The 20,428-nt window shown below is 46.0% G+C and overlaps 1 protein-coding gene across 2 annotated transcripts in view; it reads right to left on the reverse strand.

The window, feature by feature from the left end:
- Window positions 1–2,118: 2,118 nt before the first annotated feature.
- SLC2A9 (solute carrier family 2 member 9) overlaps window positions 2,119–20,428 on the reverse strand; it is a 216,777-nt gene continuing 198,467 nt past the window's right edge. For both annotated transcript variants that reach the window (XM_042251651.2, XM_015096629.4), the window contains one exon: window positions 2,119–5,815. In XM_042251651.2, coding sequence (XP_042107585.1) covers window positions 5,582–5,815 — 234 coding nt within the window. In that variant the 3' untranslated portion in view covers window positions 2,119–5,581. The remainder of the gene's footprint in view (window positions 5,816–20,428) is intronic.

A 20,428-nucleotide genomic window follows, 5' to 3' on the forward strand; every position in this document is an offset into this window, starting at 1 on the left:
TTCCCCTCCTCTTGAATTTGGGCTGGTCCCATGAGTTGCTTTGATCAGTCAAAGAGATGCTTTTTGAGTTCTGAACCTCAGTCTTTAGAGACTTTGCAGAATCTGTTCTCATTCTTGGAATCCTGTTGCCTTGTGAACAAGCCAGGCTGCGAAAACACTTGATGCAGACAGAGATGATGGAGAGAGAAGCCCAGACATCCCAGCTACTCTAGCTATCTCATTTGAGGCCCCTGACACATGAATCAGGCCATCTGAGACCAACCAGCCTCCTGCTGACACCCTCTAACTACAAATGCCTGGTCAGCTCCAGAACCTGCCACATGGATTGAAAGAACTACTCAGCTGATCCTCACCTGACCTGCTGACCCACACAACTGTGAGCAGAAAAATGGCTGTTCCTTTAGGTCACCAGTTTTTGTGGTGTTTTGTTCCATAGCACTAGAAATATGATTTTTTTCCTCCTATTGGCGACCAAGATGAGAAGGTGCAAGGCTGGGGCTACAAGAGGCTGCTGTACTGAGAAACTCAGAAGCAGAGACCAGCAGAGTGGAGAGATGAGAGGGTTGAAACCATGAATGGTATTATTTGAGTCCCTGAATCCAGGCAAGACTTAAGTTGGCTGCCTTACTAGCTTCCCTGTTGAGCAAAAGAAAAACTTTGTGCTTTAGTTTTTAAGTTAGTATGAGCTAGGATTCTGTCACCTGCAAATTAAGGAGTCCTAACTGATACACACTCATTGGCTGGGTGTGTGGTTTGCTTGCTGTTGTTGTTTTAGTCACTAAGTCATGTCCGACTCTTTGTGATCCCATGGACTGTAGCTTGCCAGGCTCCTCTGTCCATGGGATTGTCCAGGCAAGAATACTGGAGTGGGTTGCCATTTCCTCCTTCAGGGGATCTTTACGACCCAGGGATTGAACTGCATCCACCTGCATTGGCAGGTGGATTTTTTACCTCTGAGCCAGCGGGGCTTCCAGGTTTCAGCCAAATTTTACTTCCTAGTGACTTCTGGTAGCTTTTAAGTATGTCAGTCAAAGTTCCTAGATTAAATAAACCTCATTAACAATCTGCTCATTCACCAGCTCTCTGTTTATTGCTCATTATGGCACAAGGGACTGTGGTTACTGCTAGGGATTTAGTAGGTGGTGCTAGCGGTAAAGAACCTGCCTGCCTGCAGGAGATGCGAGTGACGTGGGTTCAGTCCCTGGGTTGGGAAGACCCCCTGGATTAAGAAGTGGCAACCCACTCCAGTATTCTTGCCTGGAGAATCCCATGGACAGAGGAGACTGGCGGGCTGCAGTCGATAGGGTCTCAAAGAGTTGGACACGACTAAAGTGAAACATTCTTCTTCTTCATGACATACTGTGTGTCCCCACTGTCCACTTCAGGCTATTTAGTTAGAACTGGATTAAATTACAAGAAGGTAAAGAAATGGGCATTATAAGCACATGCACAACCTACCCCACAATTTTGTTGTGAGAATCAAAGGGGATAATGTGTGTGAAAACATCTACCATCGTTCTAGCATAAAAACATTTATTTTTAGTTTTGCTCATGGGATGAAACCACAAGCCCATTTCTGAAGGATCTGATCCCATCACTGAAAATACTTTCATGTAGCTGTTCTTTTTTACTTCTAAATCTTACTTGGAATGCAACATTCTCAGTTTGGCAAACAGTAGGGTAGTGAATAGCGGAGATGTGTCTGCTCTAAATTCAAGAGGCATACAGTCCTGGAATTCCTGCAGATCTGGGCTTCCAACACACTTCTGAAATACGGCCTCCGTCTTTTCACCACCCACACTTCCTGCTGAGAACCCAAGTTTTTTTTTTTTCCTTTCCTTTGCCTTTATTACTTCCAAGCTCTAGTTCTTGGCTGAGACAAACTGCAGTCCCCAAATGCTGTGATTTAATGAGAGGAAATTTACTTGACTTACTGTACAAATTTGCCAGGGGAAGGCATTCTGATAAAGATAATTACATCCACATCTTAGTGTAACTTACAGCAAATGTGAGCAGCTGCTGAGTCCTGTCACTCAACATGACCTCCCTCCTTTGGGGTGCACAACCAGCTAATGAAAGTCCAGTGGAAGGAAAACGAGAAGTCTGATAATAGCCATCTGACCGACTCAAGTTCCATCATTTATTCAGTTGAGAAGTAGCATCAAAATAGAGTGTTTCCTGCGTAGACTGAAATCTAACAGCCACAGATGGAAGCTGTTGGGGAGGGCTTGGTCCCAGGCATATTTAGGAGGTGGAGCTGGTGCCACAGTCATGATTTTTTAGTCTAGACCAAAACTAGTGACCAGCCTCATCTCCTGCTCTTATCCTCACATCCCCCTTGTTTGGTCACACCAATAGTTTGCTATTCTCTGAATATGCTATTTACTAGTTTACTCCCATGCCATTGGCCCTTTTGTTTCAAACACCTTCTTCCCATCTTCTCAGTCTGATGAAAGCCTAATCTTCATCTGACATGCAGCTCACATGCTTTCATTCAAAAGAATCTGTCTTAATCACCCCAAGCTACAGTCATTCTGTCCTCAGGGCTCCCATCACATCTTCTTCACAACTATATCACGGCATTTATTCATTCAGTCAATATGTAATGAGCAGTTACCAAGAAGATGGGATCCTGAGGTGAATCAGTTATTTTCTTGTAGGATTCCATAGTCTAGGAGGGGAGGCACTCAAGTTAAAAAAAAGACCACCACAATTCTAATGCAGTGATTCATCATGAGAAACACTGGGCTGGATGAATTGCAAGCTGGAATCAAGATTGCCGGGAGAAATATCAATAACCTCAGATATGCAGATGACACCACCCTTATAGCAGAAAGTGAAGAACTAAAGCACCTCTTGAGGAAAGTGAAAGAGGAGAGTGAAAAAGCTGGCTTAAAGCTCAACATTCAGAAAACTAAGATCATGGTATTCGGTCTTATCACTTCATGGCAGATAGATGGGGAAACAGTGGAAACAGTGTCAGACTTTATTTTTGGGGGGCTCCAAAATCACTGCAGATGGTGACTGCAGCCATGAAATTAGAAAGTTATGATCAACCAAGACAGCATATTAAAAAGCAGGGACACTACTTTGCCAGCAAAGGTCCATCTAGTCAAGGCTATGGTTTCTCCAGTGGTCATACATGGATGTGAGAATTGGACTATAAAGAAAGCTGAGCGCTGAAGAATTGATGCTTTTGAACTATGGTGTTGGAGAAGGCTCTTGAGAATCCCTTGGACTTCAAGGAGATCCAACAAGTCCATCCTAAAAGAGATCAGTCCTGAGTGTTCATTGGAAGGACTGATGTTGAAGCTGAAACTCCAATACTTTGGCCACCTGATGTGAAGAACTGACTCATGTGAAAAGACTCTGATGCTGGGAAAGATTGAAGGCGGGAGGAGAAGGGGACAACAGAGGATGAGATGGTTGGATGGTATCACTGACTCAATGGACATGAGTTTGAATAAACTCTGGGAGTTGGTGATGGACAGGGAGGCCTAGTGTGCTGCAGTTCATGGGGTCACAAAGAGTTGGACACAAGTGAACGACTGTACTGAACTGAATCCTTAAGGAGGCTAGATTGGGCTTCCACAAATGATGATATTAGCACATTATAAGGGAGAGCCCTGGAGTGCAGGTGCTTATTAAGCTTCTGCTTGTGTCACATTTTCTGATATCTCAGTGCATGGCCAAATCCAGACTCAGCACAGTAGGAAATTATACAACAGCATGCATACTGGGAGGCCTGATTCACTGGGCTGATAATTCCACAACCCACCACAGACAAGTAGATGTCAGGTGGTCACAGTGGAAGGGATGAGGGGTACATATTAAAGTCATTGTTCTGGAGACAAGGGGCTGAGGCCAAATTCCTGAGGTCCCTAGTATAGTGATAGGGGCACTCAACTTGGCTGGGTTTGAAGCTGGAAGAACTCCAAGGGCTTGGATCAAATTAAATGAATCCAATAATATGTACTTCATAGGTTATCTACAGCATCATAAGCAACAATGTGAAAGTATTTTGCAAGCTTATAAGGAAGAAAAATTAGATCGTTAGGCAGAAATCCCAGATCAGCACCATAGACAGCTCCCAGACTACCTCAAAGCTTCAGTAACTACACAACATGAATATGAATCCATGCTCCCTTAACACGGAGGCACCTGTGCCCTGGAGAAACAGACTGCTGACTGTCTAAATTATTGAGCTTACTTCATATATTCTCATTTGCCTTGGGCTCTTTCCTGTCATGACCCAGATGAATTGAATTTGGGTTTAGACATGAGGAAGAGAAACCCCAAATAAGAGTAGCTTAAGCAAGAGAGAAAATTTGACTCTCACATGCAAAGGTTATTGCTAGACAGTTCAGGGCTGTTACAGCAACTCTGTTCCATGAAGTCTAGACTTGGGACTCTTACTGCTCACTGCTGTGTATCCTTAGGGTGTGACCTTCGACATCATGATCTAGGTGGATGGTCAGTACTCCTGTAACTACATCTACACTGTTTCATTTGCTCCTTCCTCCAATAAAAGCAATTCTTCTGGTGTGCACTATGGACCAGAAATAGACTAAAGGGTGTTACATGTGTGAAAGTAAAAGTCAGTAATCTTGAAATCCTGAGATGAGAATCATTCTTAACACTGTCCTTTTCAATTGAATGGAGGTCCATTTGTGGTCCTGCTTCTCTCAGCTTCTGGAAGTTACTTCTCACATCTGCCTCTCCAGGTCTTCTATATTGATCCCCTTTTTGCCTGCTGTGAGCACATCTGATACTCAGAAAAGATGTTTTGGGAGCACCCCCCCCCAACCCGGGATGGCCTGGGAGAGACAGAACCTGGAGGGTGGTGGGTGGGGAACAGTCTCTTCTGAGTCTGAGATCCACAAAGCAGAGTCAAAGATTGGAAAAGGGCATTGATTCAGTTCAGTTCAGTTCAGTCGCTCAGTCATGTCCGACTCTTTGCAACCCCATGAATCACAGCACGCCAGGCCTCCCTGTCCATCACCAACTCCCGGAGTTCACTCAAACTCATGTCCATCGAGTCGGTGATGCCATCCAGCCATCTTATCCTCTGTCGTCCCCTTCTTCTCCTGCCCCCAATCCCTCCCAGCATCAGAGTCTTTTCCAGTGAGTCAACTCTTTGCATGAGGTGGCCAAAGTATTGGAGTTTCAGCTTCAGCAATCAGAGCCAAGAGTCCCTGAAAGCTTCAGGATCCAGACTGAGGGCAGCTCAAGGCTACTACTGTTAGAGCTGGGACTGGAAGCTCTTTGAGTCCTCTGTCAGACCAGATTGCTGACCTTTGAGAAAGCATTCAAATGCTGTGTCCCCAATTTCATTTCAAAACCATGGGATAAGTCGTGAAGAAGGCAGGGCATGGATCTCTATAGAAGAAAACTTGGTCCACTGAAGGGGAGATTCCAACTGCCAGAAGACTTTGGGGGATTCAGCTGTGAAGAAATCCCAAATGGGTTGCAATGTTGGATTAGCAAAGGCTTATTTTTAAATATTTCATCAGGCTAAACTTGCAGGGGACTCTGGTTTTAAAATGGTGAGCCCATCCATTCAGACAATGCTGTTTTTGATTCAGTTCTCCAGTGCAGAGGAGGAGTCTGGTTCAGGCCGTATGTTCGTCTTATCATCAGTTACTGCTGAGTCAGTTCTCCCCTCTGGTGGGTATGCCTTGTTCCTTTTGGCGAATGCCTGGCTGATTTCTGCATGCGTTCTGTTTTTGGTCTCAGGCAGGACAAAATACAAATAGAGAGCACCTGTGAAGCAGATTGCAGCAAAAACCAGGAAACAGTAGGTGTCCAGACTTTGCTGTGGAAAGGCAGAGACAAAAAGGCATCAGAAAGACAATCGCTAGACGGGCTGCAAAACCACATCTAGGCTGATTAAAAAAAAACAAAACAGTTTCCCATCCCTGGGTCAACATTTCTGGATTAAACACAGCATGTGCGAGGGTGCTTCTACAGGCCAAGGTGCCTTACAAATGTCTACTGAGACGTTCTCACATGAGGCACACATGAATCAGCTTCAGACCCTGGCAAAGATGAGGAAGTGGCAGATTTTATTTATTTTGGAAACAAGGCATATAAAAATGAATCAAAATGGGGACTTCCCAGGGTAAGTCCAGTGGCTAGGACTCTGAGCTCCCAATGCAGGGAGCCCAGGTTCCATCCCCGGTCAGGGACCTAGATCTCAGCTGTTGCAACTCAGGATTCCACATCTGGCAACAAAGATCAAAGATCCTGCATGCTGCAATGAAGACCTGGCATAGCCAAATAAATAAATAAATATTAAATTAATCATGACGAAAGCAAAGTGTGATGCTTGCTGAATGTTATCCTACATTCATATTTACCATTAGCCACATTCCGCCCTCCAAACCCCCGCTACTATACACATGAGAAAAGTGTGATGTCAAAAGGGAAGTGAAATTCCCCAGTTGATAAGAAAATTATAGAGCACAGGCTAGGTCAAGATAACACCATTGTTTTCTAATATGCAAAAGATGTAATTCACTGATTGCTATCCTGATACAGCTTCACACAAATAAGAGAGACCAGAAAAAAGAGAAATGCTGAATGTAATCACCCAACAGTACTTTATATATCCTGATTATAGCACTAAATGCTTGGACTGGAATGACCCTGGCTACTGCACTAGACCTTGAGCTTCTTCACGACTTGGTTACCTCTAGGGCTTCTGGGTCTATCCAGTGCCTGGCTTGTAGTAGTTGATTAATAAATGTTTGTTAAATAAAAGACTTTATAGGTTCCAGTTGTCAGGGCAAAGGCTTTTTCATTCTACAAATGTCTGTTGATTCAAAGATAACACTGTCTTTGAATGATACTTTACAGTCAGCAATATCATGATTTTAGTCAATTACACGCTACTCTTTGATTCGACAAACACTTGATTTTGACACATGACATAGTGTTGAAGGGCTTGATCTCTTGAAATCACCTCCTAGATCCACCGTTTACTGACTCTGAGGCTCTTGGTGCCTCAGTTTCCACAGCTGTAAAATGAGGATAATAATGGGAGTTGAAGGCTGTTGTAAGGATTAAATGAGACATTCTCTGTAGAAGTCATAGAGCAGTTCTGGATGGTATAAACATTCCACACCTTGGATGGCTTGTCTAGAAGGGTATGTGCCTTCCACTTGTCCACAGAGATTCCAGGAGCAGAATAGAGAAGGGAAAGCTTGGGCTCTGCAGTCGGTTGGGTGGGATTCAAATCCTGACTCCATCATTTACACAAGATGTCAACACTGAAGATGTGCCATTTAAGATAGAACTTCAAAGCACTGATTGAAATTCCTCATTTATACCACAGTTAACAGTCTATACCACATGTTGCTTTAAAGATGAAATGAGAGATATCCACCTTGACTTTCAACATCTCCACTTGTATGCCTGATGGCCATCTTGACTAACTGGGTCTCAGTAGAGCCCCTAACCCTGTTCCTGTTCTGGTCTTCCTCATCTCAGTTGATGGCACCTCCATCCTTCCATTTGCTTAGACCAACTAAACACTTTTTCTCTCTCACCCCTACATGTGATGTATCAGGAAATCATGTCACCTCTACCCTGATGTATATTCTGAATATGAGCACTTGTTACCACTTATACTGCAACCATTTTGGTTCAAGTTATCATCATCTCTGGGCTTCCCTGGTGGCTCAGTGGTAAAGAATCTGTCTGCAATGCAGGAGATGCAGGTTCGATCCCTAGGTCTGGAAGATGCCCTGAAGGAGGGCATGGCAACCCACTCTAGTATTCTTGCCTGGAAAATCCCATGGACAGAGGACCCTGGCGGGCTATGGTCCATGGATTCACAAAGAGTCAGACACGATTGAAGTGACTGAGCATGCACACACATCATCGTCTCTGGGTCGGATTGTCAGTATAACTTCTCAATGGATTTCTCTGGTGTCCCCACTTAATATTATGCCCAAGAGAGAAGCCACAGTGATCCTGTGAAGCAAAAGACAGAGCGTGGGGAATTCCCTGGTGGTCCAGTGGTTAGGAATCTGCCTTGCAATGCAGAGGATGTGGTTTCCAGTCCTGGAGAGGGAACTAAGATCCTATGTGCTGCAGAGCAACTAAACCCATGCACTGCAACTACTGAGCAGCAACTAGAAAGTCTGTGCACCACGACAGAAAGATCCCACGTGCTACAGCTAAGGACCTGATGCGGCCAAATAAAGAAAGAAAGAAACATTTTTAAAAAGACAGAGCATGCCACTTCTCTGCTCCAGATACATCATGACATCCCAAGTCATGTGAGCAAAGCCCAAGTCCTTACCATGGCCTCTAAGCCCAGCCACCACTCAGCCCCCTGACTTCTCTGACCTCCCTCTTCCACGCTGTTTCTCTGCTCCCACTACACTGCCTTCCTGACACTCCTCCAGTATCCTGCCTCAGGACCTTTGCACCTGCTCTTCCCTTTCCCTGGAATAATCTTCACATGTCTGCACATCTCACTTCTTTTCATCTCCGCTTTCTTTCTCAGAGAAGTTCTTCCAGCTTCTGCTTCTAAAGAGCTTCCCCAGCTCTCCACTTACCCTTCTTCACTGCTTACCAAATCACTCTCCACTCCCCAGCAGGATCCTTCATTAACCCTCTCCCCCACCAGGAGGTGAGCTGCTGGAGGACAGGTGTTATTTTTCTTGTGTTTTCAGAACCTGGGAGACCACTTGACACATAGTAGGTGCTCCAGAAGTGCTCACTGGGTGTATAGACACACTGAGGCTCAGAGCGGCTCCCTGCCTACCCCGGCCACATGTGGAGATGCCTGGGACCTCTCAGAGCTGTCACCTGCAGAGCTGGCTTGGCTTCCTTTCTCATAAGACCCAAAGGGTGGAGCCAGGATTTTTCTCACCATGTCACAGAATTGAGCCAAGAAACCTTCGGTACTGCGGGCACCTTGGGAAGGAACACTGCTCACCTTGTGACTCTCGGAAGCCAAGTTGATGGGAAGGCCAGGTGAGTGGGCCCACTTCCAGGGCACAGGCTCTGCCCCACTGACCCTCAGAGGATAAGTCACACTTATCGGGGGCGGAACTTGCGGCAGACATACGTGCCCCACAGAATCCCCCAATCCTAGAGCTGGCTCTGCAGACACCTGCTCCTGAGTGAGAAGCATCATTAGGCGGGTGTTGGGAGGTGGCTGGAGACCAGAGAGGAGAGAAGAGAACGGGATAGATAGGCATCTCCTCTGCCAGGTTGGTGGAGTTGGAGCTTTTACACGGATGCGCACTTTCCACCTCAGGAAAACAGATGGGTCCCTCTTTACAGATGGGGAAATCAAGGCAGAGGGAGGTCATCCAGGGTGACATGGACAGCACAGCTCTGCAGGTGGCGGGGTGAGAATGGGGCTGGAGAGGCGGAAGAGGCCAGCCCGATCTGACAGTGTGTGTGTGTGTGTGTGTGCATGCATGCACATGTACGCGCACACACACACACACACACACAAGCTCAGTCATGTCTGGTTCTTTGTGACCGTATGGAATGAAGCCAGCCAGGCTCCTCTGTCCATGGAATTTTCCAGGCTAGAATATTGGATTGGGTTGCCATTTCCTTCTTCAGGGGATCTTCCGGACCCACAGATAGAACCTGCATCCCCTGCAATGGCAGGCGAATTCTTGACTGCTGAGCTACCCTGGGAAGCCTGATCTAACCGCAGGATTGTTGACTTAACACTGATCTAATGTTCCCACCCACGCTATGGCATGTGTATTGTTTTTCCAACAAGAAAACTGAGAGGGATGCGGTTATGGGCGCCGTGTTCTGGACCCAAGAGACAAAGCCGATTCAAACCTGCCCATCTGTCCCCCCAGCCAGTGTTCTTCACACCGTGCTCACAGTCTAGAAAGTAAGGATGGGGTAGAAGATGAGGAGAGACAAGGCTAATGAGTCAATGAGAAAAACCCCAACTGTGCAGCTCAGGGAACTCTACTCAGTGCTCGGTGGTGGCCTAAATGGGAAGGGAATCTGCAAAAGAGGGAGTATATGTACATGTACAGCTGATTCACTCTGCCGTACAGTATAAGCTAACGCAATGTTGTAATGCAACTATACTTCAATAAAAATTAATTAAATAAAGAAAAGAAAGCAGTCCTCAAAAAAAAAAAAAAGGCACAAGAAAGTCAATGAGAAAAAGAAGCCTTGGGCCACGCGTAGCCCAGAGGTTACTTCAGGAAGTCAGGGCCAGCACTGGAGAGGGCGGGAGGAGACCTGGATGGATGGGGAGCAGAATGCCTGGGAGCTGGAAGTTCACCCTGGTCCTGGCAGCTGAAGGACCTTCGTCGGCATCTGCCCTAAATAATTTCCTGCCAGCAGTCATGCAGTGACCTAGCATTATTGCAAGCTGCGACTGCATTTAATCTGGGAAGAGAAATGCACTTATTAAGCACCTCCTGGGTGTCAGCAATATTACAGACATTATCTCATCTGATCCCTGTAGCTCACACTGTGATAGAGTCGTTTATCTTTCCTTCTTTTTTTTTTTTTTAACAAAAGATGAAACTGAGGATTAGAGAGCTTCTGAAACATGTCCAAGGCCTCGTAGGGGTCCATGAGAGTCAGGACTCACACTGAAGTGGGCCCACTTGGGAGCTCACACTCTCCGTTACCTCTGAGGACTCCCTTGCTGGTGTGTGTGTGTGTGTGTGTGTGTGTGCGCGTGTGTGTGTGTGTGTGTGTGTGTTTTGGGGAGGGGAGTGGATAATATGTTACTGGGATCCTTTGGTGTTTACGAACAGCAGTTGTGAAACTGATCTTCCTAACCTCTTACAGGTGAGAAAGTGAGGATCAGAAAGGGCAAGTGATTTGCCTGTAGTTCCCCAGCTGGTGTCTGGATTTGAATCTGGTTTAACCTGATCCGGCACTTCCCAGGTGGCTCAGATGGTAAAGAATGCACCTGCCAATGCAGGAGATGCAGGTTGGATCAGTAAATTGGGAAGATCCTCTGGAGAAGGAAATGGCAAACCACTGCAGTATTCTTGCCTGGAAAACTCCATGGACAGAGGAGCCTGGCAGGCTACAGTCCATGGGGGTCACAAAGAGTCGGACATGACTGAGTGACTGACACTTTTCCCTTGACTTGATCTGGAGGCCACTGTCTCGCTTCCATTCCTGCCTCCCTTGGGCAAACTGATTCAGTGCAGCAGGTCTGGCAAAGAACTGTCGGAAAATGTATGCGTCACTTTCCCCGTCTACTCTCTTACTTTACAACAACTCAGAAGTTCACCTTCTGCCCAGCTGCTCCTGAGAAGTTACTCAACCCCTCCTAAGTAAGGATGGTATGGGAGGGTCTGTCCAGTGTCCTCTGAACTCGGAGATTTTAGGCAGCACATCTGTAGTGAGAAGGACCCTGCCTAAGAAGCCACAGACCTCGTTCAATTCTAGATCAGACTCCAGCAAATATGCAGCTCATCATTGATGCTGGGGAGTGCCACAGTCCATCTGGGCTTTATTTCCCCCATCAGTAAAATGGACATAATCATATTGGAGGTTTTCTATGAAACACTTTCACATTCACAACCTTGGTTCATAAATTTAAAAAAATCTGACTACTCTAAAATCAAGGACATTTGTTCATAAAAAGCTACCAAATAGAGATGTTTCTTTGGGACATTAGTCCACCTTCTTGGTCTGCTGGCTTTCCATATAAAGTCACTATTTCTTGACCCAACAAAACAAACAAAAGGTACCATACAACGAGTACAAGAGCCACAAATGGGGAAGTATTGTGATACATAATGAACAAAGAATTTATACCCTGAATTTAAAATTAAAACACCTCTTTTTGAGTCAATAAGAACATGATGACCTTAATAGAAAAAAGGGCAGAATTTCTGGACGAGCTTTTCACAGGAGAGGAAATACAAATGGCAAAAACACTTGTGAAAAGGTGCTCATTGTTCTTAGCAATTCTGAATAATATGAGTTAAAATCATAATTTTATACCATTTCGCACTATCAGACTGGCAAGAACGTGAAGTCTGACAATGACACTATCAAGTGTTGATGAGCAACATGAATTTTCATACCCATGCAAACACAATTGAGTCTGTAAATAGCCACAGCTTCTTTGGGGCACCACTGGGCAGGACCAAGTCAAGGCGAGTTGTGTGCATCCTATGACCCAGCAATGACACTCAGAGTGGATCTGTCCTAGCGAAACAGAGCGAGACCTTGTGGTCCTTCCCCCCATGTCCTCTGCTGGCCTTTTGTCTGTGGAAAACGTTAGTCAAAGAATAAGTTTAATCAGAGAAATGAGAACATGCAGAAACAAAGGAAAACGGTCAAAGGAGACCAAATAATAATTTACTTATTAAGCACAGTCAAGGGCCTTTAGATCCTCAAGGGCTATAGACAATATTCTAAGCCATATCCTGTGAGCTGTCTTATAGATACTGAAACCCTCACAAGGTGGAGAAATTAACTACATGATGACCAGACTATAACTGTGATATAAGCTGCACCTATTCTGAGAACTGGCCTCAAGGAAATGGAAACCAACAGACCCTGGAACTGAACATTAACTCTACCTAAAACAATCAAGATGACTGTCAGAGCTGACTGTACTGTTTCTTCGTAGCCTACAAAGGCTCTTATCCCCTACTTGTCATGGGGGGAGTTGGTCTTTGGGAAGATGGCTGCCCTCCCCCTCAAGTTGCTGGCACCTAATATTCAGCAAACTTTCCTTTCTCCCAACCTAGCCTGTTCATTGGCTTTTGAGCAGTGATCAACCAGACCGCCCCCCTCCATGCCCCGCCCTTTGGGTAACACTAGAGGTGCACTCTTTAATTTTCTATTAATTAAAAGTTCAGTTCTTCCGTTCCACTAGCCACGTGCAGGTCCGCAGAAGTCACACGGCTGGTGTCTCCTGCATGGCATAGCGGATGTCAACATTCCCATCAGCATGAAACTCTTGTGCATTGTTCCAGGATGTTCATGATAGCACTTTTCTAGAGCAAGGAAATGGGAACGATGCCAGTGCTCATGGGAAAGGGAAGGGATAAATACATTGGGATACATCATACAAAGCATTCTTAGAGCAGTGAGAAGCAATGACCTGTAGCTGGGCATATGACACAGATGGCACTCAACAGCATATATGGCACAGAAAACACCTTCAGGATGATTCTCTTTGTATGACTTTAAAACCAGGAAGAGCAAAACCCTAGTTTGTTAGGGACACACTTATAAAGAGGTCAAATCCTGAAGAAAACCTAAAGAATAATTAGCACAAAATCCCTGCTAGGGACTAGAGAGAGGCACCCAGGGGATCAGGCTTCCCTGGTGGCTCAGTAGTAAAGAAACCACCTCCCAATGCCAGAAACACAGGTTCGATCCCTGATGCGGGAAGATCCCCTGAAGAAGTAAATGACAACTCACTCTTATGTTCTTGCTGGGAGAACCCCATGGACAGAGGAGCCTGGCATGCTACAGTCCATGGGGTTGCAAAGAGTCAGATACAACTTAGCCACTGAACAACAATGACAACTCAGGGGCTTGAAATGGCTTTCGTTGACTAAGTACACTGATTTTTCCCTGATACTTTTATATATAGTGCATCCTGTAATTATAATAATACATTTTTCTCTTTGGGTATGTGAATGAAGAATACTGCCTGCCGTATCAGCAGAGAAAAGATGTTGCAGCGGTCAAGTCATCACGTGAGAGCTGCTCTGATGGTGAGCCCAGAGGGAACTCAGGATAGAAACATAATGCCTCCTGCCATCCAATCATCAGACACTGTAGTCACCCCCCAACGGTACACCCTGAGGAAACTCAGGATGAGAAAACACAGGGTATTGCCCCAGAAAGATAAGGTGCACATCAAAGGACTGACTTCAGTGAGCCCAGACTATTGCATCTTCCCATACGTAGAAGAGCACCAAATTCCTTAACTTGAGATATCTGGTTTTCTTTACTTCATAGCAATCTTTGGGTGTTCTGACTACTGGTCTTTGTTGCAAAAGCTCCTATATATCCTAGTTCCCCCTGCTGCCTCTTTGGAACAGCATCTCAGAGTGATCTGAGATGCTGAAGTCCTCAGTTTTGCCCACCAAATAAAACAGAGCTCTCATCTTTTAGGTTGTGCAATCTTTTTCAGTTGACATGTATATGATGTATCTCATACTCTTCTGCGTATGATGCGTTTCATAACATAATTTAAAAATATAAAGTGTTAGTCACTCAGTTGTGTCTGACTCAACTACAACCCCATGGATTGTAGCCCGCCAGGCTCCTCTGTCCATGGGATTTTCCAGGCAAGAATACTGGCATGGGTTGCCATTCCCTTCTCCAGGGGATCTTCCCAACTCAGCGATCAAACCCAGGTCTCCCTCATTGCAGACAGATTCTTTACCACCTGAGCCAACCAGGGAAGCCCATATTTATATGGTGTAATTGAAAGAATCTAAACCCAGAAGTAATTCACTCATGGTGAACAAGTATCAAAAGGAACTTTACCAAAAGGAAGTGCTAAAGCTCAAGTCAGATGCAAGCACTTTAACTAAAAAAAATCTTCCAGGATGCAGAGCTCATCCTCCTAGCTGGTTCAGCTGAGGACAAGTCTGGAAGCGGAAGGAGGATGCTCAGGGTCTCCTGGGAGCCCTCAGAGGAAACTAGAGTAGTAGACACAGTAGAACCCCATCAGGTGTGGGTGCTGGGCCTTCTCACCCAGGTAAGCTTCCAACTTACAAAAAATAAGCTATAGTCACATAGCTTTCTCTAAATATACCTTTTGTGTTATTACAAATGACCATGAAAATGTTTCATAGTCTTTAATATGGAGAAAAAAATTTTCTTTTGAGAATACACTCTACCACCAAATTACACTAAAAATGTAAGGCAATTGTGGCAAAGTGCTACTTTTAGGAAAAGATCCGTGAGAGCAAAGAGAAATCTCAGCTTTATCCTCCAGTTTATCAGAATGGTGTGAATACATAGCAGCTCTTTAAAACTGCCTGCTTTCCTGAACAAGGAAGATAGATATGAAGTAAACGTGCGGGGAACAAATTTGTGAGCTCTGACAGATTAGTCCTGGATTCCATGTGTATCAGCCTTGTCGTGTGCGGCTAGGGGAGGGCATGGGCACTGCCTAGAAATCTGATCACAGTCACATGCTCTGGAGGCAACAAAATGATAGCCTGGTGTAATTCTGGGTTCACTTTAGAAGTAGCCATCACTCAGATGATCAAAAGCAAAAGGTGTTCTGAGTTAGAATGAAAAATTCCTGCAATAGTGGCTCTATCCTCCAGAAGAACTGACCAGAACTCTTCCTTCCTTTACTTAGAAACCTTCCCTTCCTCTTTCACACTAGGTCCAAGCACGTCCACAAACCCTTCTGAGCATATCCTACTGTTTGCAAGTTGGTGGCATCCCAAATCTCCCTGAGCACAGAAGACACATGTCACCCTTCTCTGGGTACCAGGAACCCATCACAGTGTCTGGTGTGGCCTCTCACACCAGAGAGGTGGGTTAATCATAGTGTGTTTAGAACAGTGCCCGGCATCCAGTGTAATGTGACTGTCAGCTCCCCGCTCTCTCTGTGGGCTCTGCACAATGTAGAGAGGATGTCTGAGGCTGGACCACATCAGGTAGAAAAGTAAAAGTCATTCGTGACATCTCCTATCCTCTTAGCAGATTCTCCCAAAAGTCCTAGTGTGTTTCTTTCTCTCCGTGGTTCCTCTATCTAGCCTCCCTTGACATCTCCACTCTGGGAGTTGAGCCCAGGGGTTGGCAAACTTTTCCTGTAAAGAGCCATCCAGTCTCTATCAGAACCTCTCAGCTCTGCTTTTGTGGGAAGGCAATGGGCGTTGATGAAGCACACATGAATGTGCTTGGCTGTGTTCCAATAAAACTTTATTTACAAAACAACTGTCCTTCCTCCACATTGGTTCTTGGCCATTCCCATCTCCTACCATACTTCCTGCTGACTCTGTACCTCTTCCTGCAACTTTTCAGCTGCTCACCTGGTGTCCAAGCCCAGCCAGGGTTGTAAGTTCCATGATGGCAGAATCCGTGTCCCCGGCTCTCCACTGTACCCCCAGCCCGAGGCAGTGCCCAGCTCATTGTAAGCATTTTCTTAATATAAATACGTTGAATGAAAGGATAAAAGAATGACATGGGGGGACTTTTATGGAGATGCGTGAAGGTACGAAAGGAGGTCCAAGTTAGATTTTCATAAGGAGACAAAAGCATAATTCTTCTGCTTAGTTTCCACACCCACCTGTGTAGCTGGAACACTGGCTCATTGGTGATTTACAGTGAGCTCTCAGAGGCCTGGAACACCATTTAAGAACTGATGGGAAGCCAGGTGCCTTACAGTTGTAACTCAATTCCGCAAAGAGCTTTAAAAGGTCAGGCTGTTCTACTGTAATAGCAGAGTGGACCTGAAACCCGAGGGTGCTTCCGGGGAAGCTAGAAGAGGGAGCAGGCATCTTAGGAGTGACTTACTTCTCTGGTGTGGGTTGTGGTTTCAAAGTCACTGGCGTGTGTACAGTTAGGGTCTTGGTGGTGCTGTCCAGGAAGCTTTGAGGTAGACACAGCCCCTGGCTTCCTGGTGGGTAGCGTTTCAATTCAACAAGCTCCCTTGGAAGCCACGTTAACAGCCCTGCTGACATGTCCACTCCCAGCCATGCCCTCATCCCTGGTGTGTCCGCCTCGTCCACCTGCTTTCAGAACCAGCATTGCCATGCTGCTGCCTGCCCAAGACAGACACCGGAAATCACCTTTGACTACTTCCTCCCTCTCTGCCTGTCTTTGCTATAACACAGTCTTGATGACTTTACCCTGAAACATCTTTTCTCTTTCTTAAAAAGCATACGACTTTTGAGAAATATCGTATGGTAGTCCTTATATGTGGAATCTAAAAAGAAATCACAAACGAACTTACAAAGCAGAAAGAGATTCACAGACTTAGAGAATGAGCTTATGGTTGCCTAGAGGAAGTGTCTGGGGGGAGAGACAGGAAGTTTGGGATGGACATGTGCATGCTGCTATATTTAAAATGGGTAAACAGTAAGCACCTACTGTACAGCACATGGAACTCTGCTCAGTGTTGTGTGGCAGCCTGGACGGGAGGGGAGTTTGGGGGAGAATGGATACATGTGTATGTGTGGCTAAGTCCCTTCACTGTCCACCTGCAACTATCACACTATTGTTAACTGTCTATACCCCAGCAGAAAATAAAACGTTTAAATTTTTATCAAGAAAGAATTTGCATATAGTAACTTGCCCAAACCTTAAGTGAACTGTTGTTGTTTTTTCGTCACTAGGTCCTGTCTGACTCTTTGAAACCCCATGGTCTGTAGCCTGCCAGGCTCCTCTGTCCATGGGATTTCCCAGGCAAGAATACTGGATTTGGTTACCATTTCCATCTCTAAGGGTTCTTCCCAACCCAAGAATTGAACCTACATCTCCTGCATTCGTAGGTGGATTCTTTACCACTGAGCCACCAGGGAAGTCCCTGTTAAATGCATAGTTCAGTGTGTTTGGAGAAAAGTATGCCCAGGTGTAACCAACACCTCTCTTAAGAGGCAGAACACCTCTATTCCTCCAGAAATTTCCTTGTGCCATTTTCTAGTCAATTCCCACCCCTCCACCCCACCCTTACTGAGCAACACCATTCTGATTTCTATGACTTTAGCATCCATTTCTCCTGCCCCTGCCCTGAATCTAGTTCCCAGCAGGCAGCTGAAGAAGCATTTTAAAAGCACAAAATGGATCATGTCTTAAAGTCATGAAGTGGCTTCCCAGAGTCCTTCGGATAAACCCCAAATCCCTCCCATGCTTTCAATGCCTTCAGGGATTTGGCCTCAGCTCCCTGTTCTCCCTCAGAATGACCTGCAATCCTCTCCTTTCCTCGGATGCTCCGTGCCTGTTTAAGGCTTCTGCCAACATCTTCTACCATCTCCCTGCCAGGCATAGCCTCCCTACCCATGCTCTGTACATGCGCTTCCTCGGTCTTAGCTTGAGAGGTCCTTACACTGGTCAGCCCAGTTAAGCCCTCCATTTTACATCCTCCCGTGAAACTACACGCTTCCCATGAGTCACGTCTGTTCTTCCTGAGATGTCAGGGTAGCTTGTGACTCACGGTTCACTTCCCTGTCTCTAGGTCTCAGTATGAAGCTTTCACCCGCAGGGGCTGAGCGGGTGAAAGACGCTCTCTCCCTCTCTCCCCCCAGAGAGGCTGGGGGCAGCTTCACGTCCTCTTGGAGCCCACCATCCCAGATCAGCATCGGCTTTCCTCCTCGCTTTGCATAGGCATTTGGGACATGACCTAATATTTTCCAAGTTGAAAAGAATCATCTCCCCTCCAGATTTTGTTGAATTCAAAAGGAATTTTTTAACTCCAGTGGAATCCAGCAGGCATACATTTGCATGCAATTTTGTTCCAACCAGAAAATACTGATGCTAACGGCAGAGGTCAAGTCATCTGAAGGCATTTACTACTGATGACCCAAGGGACCCAAGGATGCTGACCACAGCAAAGGTTCAGAGGAGAAGGCAGTCTAGCACTCTCCTTAGGGATCAAGGGAGCCTGGCCCAGTCTATCTAGAACACTTTGCAGGAGAGGAGAGAAAGAGAAAGGAGGGGGAGAAGGCAAGCTTTGGGAGGCCACGTGTCCCGACGGCTCAGCTAGTAAGGGATGGTACAAGTTTCCGGTGTTTATCATGGTTGATCTTTCTGCCCTGTCTCTTTCCAGGTGATCCTAAGATCTCACAGCAGGAAACAGCCTTCCCACAGTGATCTTGACAGCAACTGTCCCTTAGTATCTGTGGGTAGACACTGTGCTGAAGCCTTGACTTTGTCTCTTATTCTTTAGAGAGCCCTGCTACAAAAGTGGGGGCAATTCTCTTGTTTTATAAAGACGAAAATTATGGCTTGGAGGGCAACCGAAGTTGGACAAAGTTTGACCAGCCTGCTCTTTACCAAACTTTGCTCATCTCCGACTCTTGGTGATCCCATGGACTGCAGTGTGCCAGGCTTCCAAATTGGTGAGCTGCAGAGCCAGGATTCAAGGTCAGGTCGTTAGACCCCAGTGTCTGTGTGGTTTCTTCTTGTTTCTCATTTGTACCTGGAGAGTGGCCAAGATGGCATAGAAAGACCCTGAGGTCACCTTCTTTTAGGTCATAACTATCTGCAGGGCAACCATCAGTGCAAAAACCTGAAACCTACCAGAAAAGATCTTCTACAACAAAGACATAAAGAAGGAACCACAATGAGATGGATAGGAGGGGTGAACTCACGATGTGATTATTTGTACCTAACATAGTACCTGGCACATAAGGGCAATGAGAACAACCACCAATCACAGCTGCTGCTGCTGCTGCTAAGTCGCTTCCGTCGTGTCCGACTCTGTGCGACCCCATAGACGTTAGCCCACCAAGCTCCCCCATCCCTGGGATTCTCCAGGCAAGAACACTGGAGTGGGTTGCCATTTCCTTCTCCAATACATAAAAGTGAAAAGTGAAAGTGAAGTCGCTCAGTCGTGTCCAACTCTTAGCGACCCCATGGACTGTAGCCCACCAGGCACCTCCATCCATGGGATTTTTCCAGGCAAGAGTACTGGAGTGGGGTGCCATTGCCTTCTCCAACCAATCACAGCAGCTACCATTTATTAAGCCTTGAGTAGGAAATGGCTACCCATTCCAGTATTCTTGTCTGAAAAACCTATGGACAGAGGAGCCTGGCAGGCTACAGTCCATGGAGTCCCAAAGAGTTGGACATGACTGAGCATGCATACGATTTCTATGTTGAAATTCTATCCCCCAGTAACTCAGAGGGACTGTATCTGGAGACAGGGTCTTTAGGAGGTGATAAGGGAAAATGAGGTCATATAGGCGGGCCCTGATCCATGATGACTTGTTTTCTTGTAAGAAGAGACTATTAGGACCAGACATGCGCAGAAGGAAGAGCATGTGAGGATACAGGGAGAAGACGGCTGTCCACAAGCCTTGGGAGAGAGGCCTCAGGAGAAATCAACCTTGCAAAAGCCTTTGTCTCAGGTGTGAGAAAACAATTCTGTTGTTTAAGCCCCCCAGTCTGTGGAATTTTGTTATGGCAGCCCCGGGAAGTGAAGACAGTGGCTCTTAATTATGGCTGACATGGCTCCCAGAAGGGCTGTAGAATGGAAATGATTCACTCATGGAGACTACAACAAACAGAAGTTGATCCCATGAGAGGGTCCCAGTGGGGTGAGCTTGTGAGTCCTGCATTTTTCCAATGCCTTCATCATTGCCAGGGGCAGCCCCAAGAACCTGGCTCTCTGCCTCCGCTCCCAGCCAGAAAGGAAATTTAACCATCATCTTCCCTGGCTTGGGTCGGGAGGCTGACATTTCCCTAAATCTAAATGTGGTCTCCTGACCGGTGTCTCTGTCAGTGCGGCCAGCAGGCCCATTCGGTT

Source organism: Ovis aries, chromosome 6, assembly GCF_016772045.2.
Source record: "Ovis aries strain OAR_USU_Benz2616 breed Rambouillet chromosome 6, ARS-UI_Ramb_v3.0, whole genome shotgun sequence".
Lineage (NCBI taxonomy): Eukaryota > Metazoa > Chordata > Mammalia > Artiodactyla > Bovidae > Ovis > Ovis aries.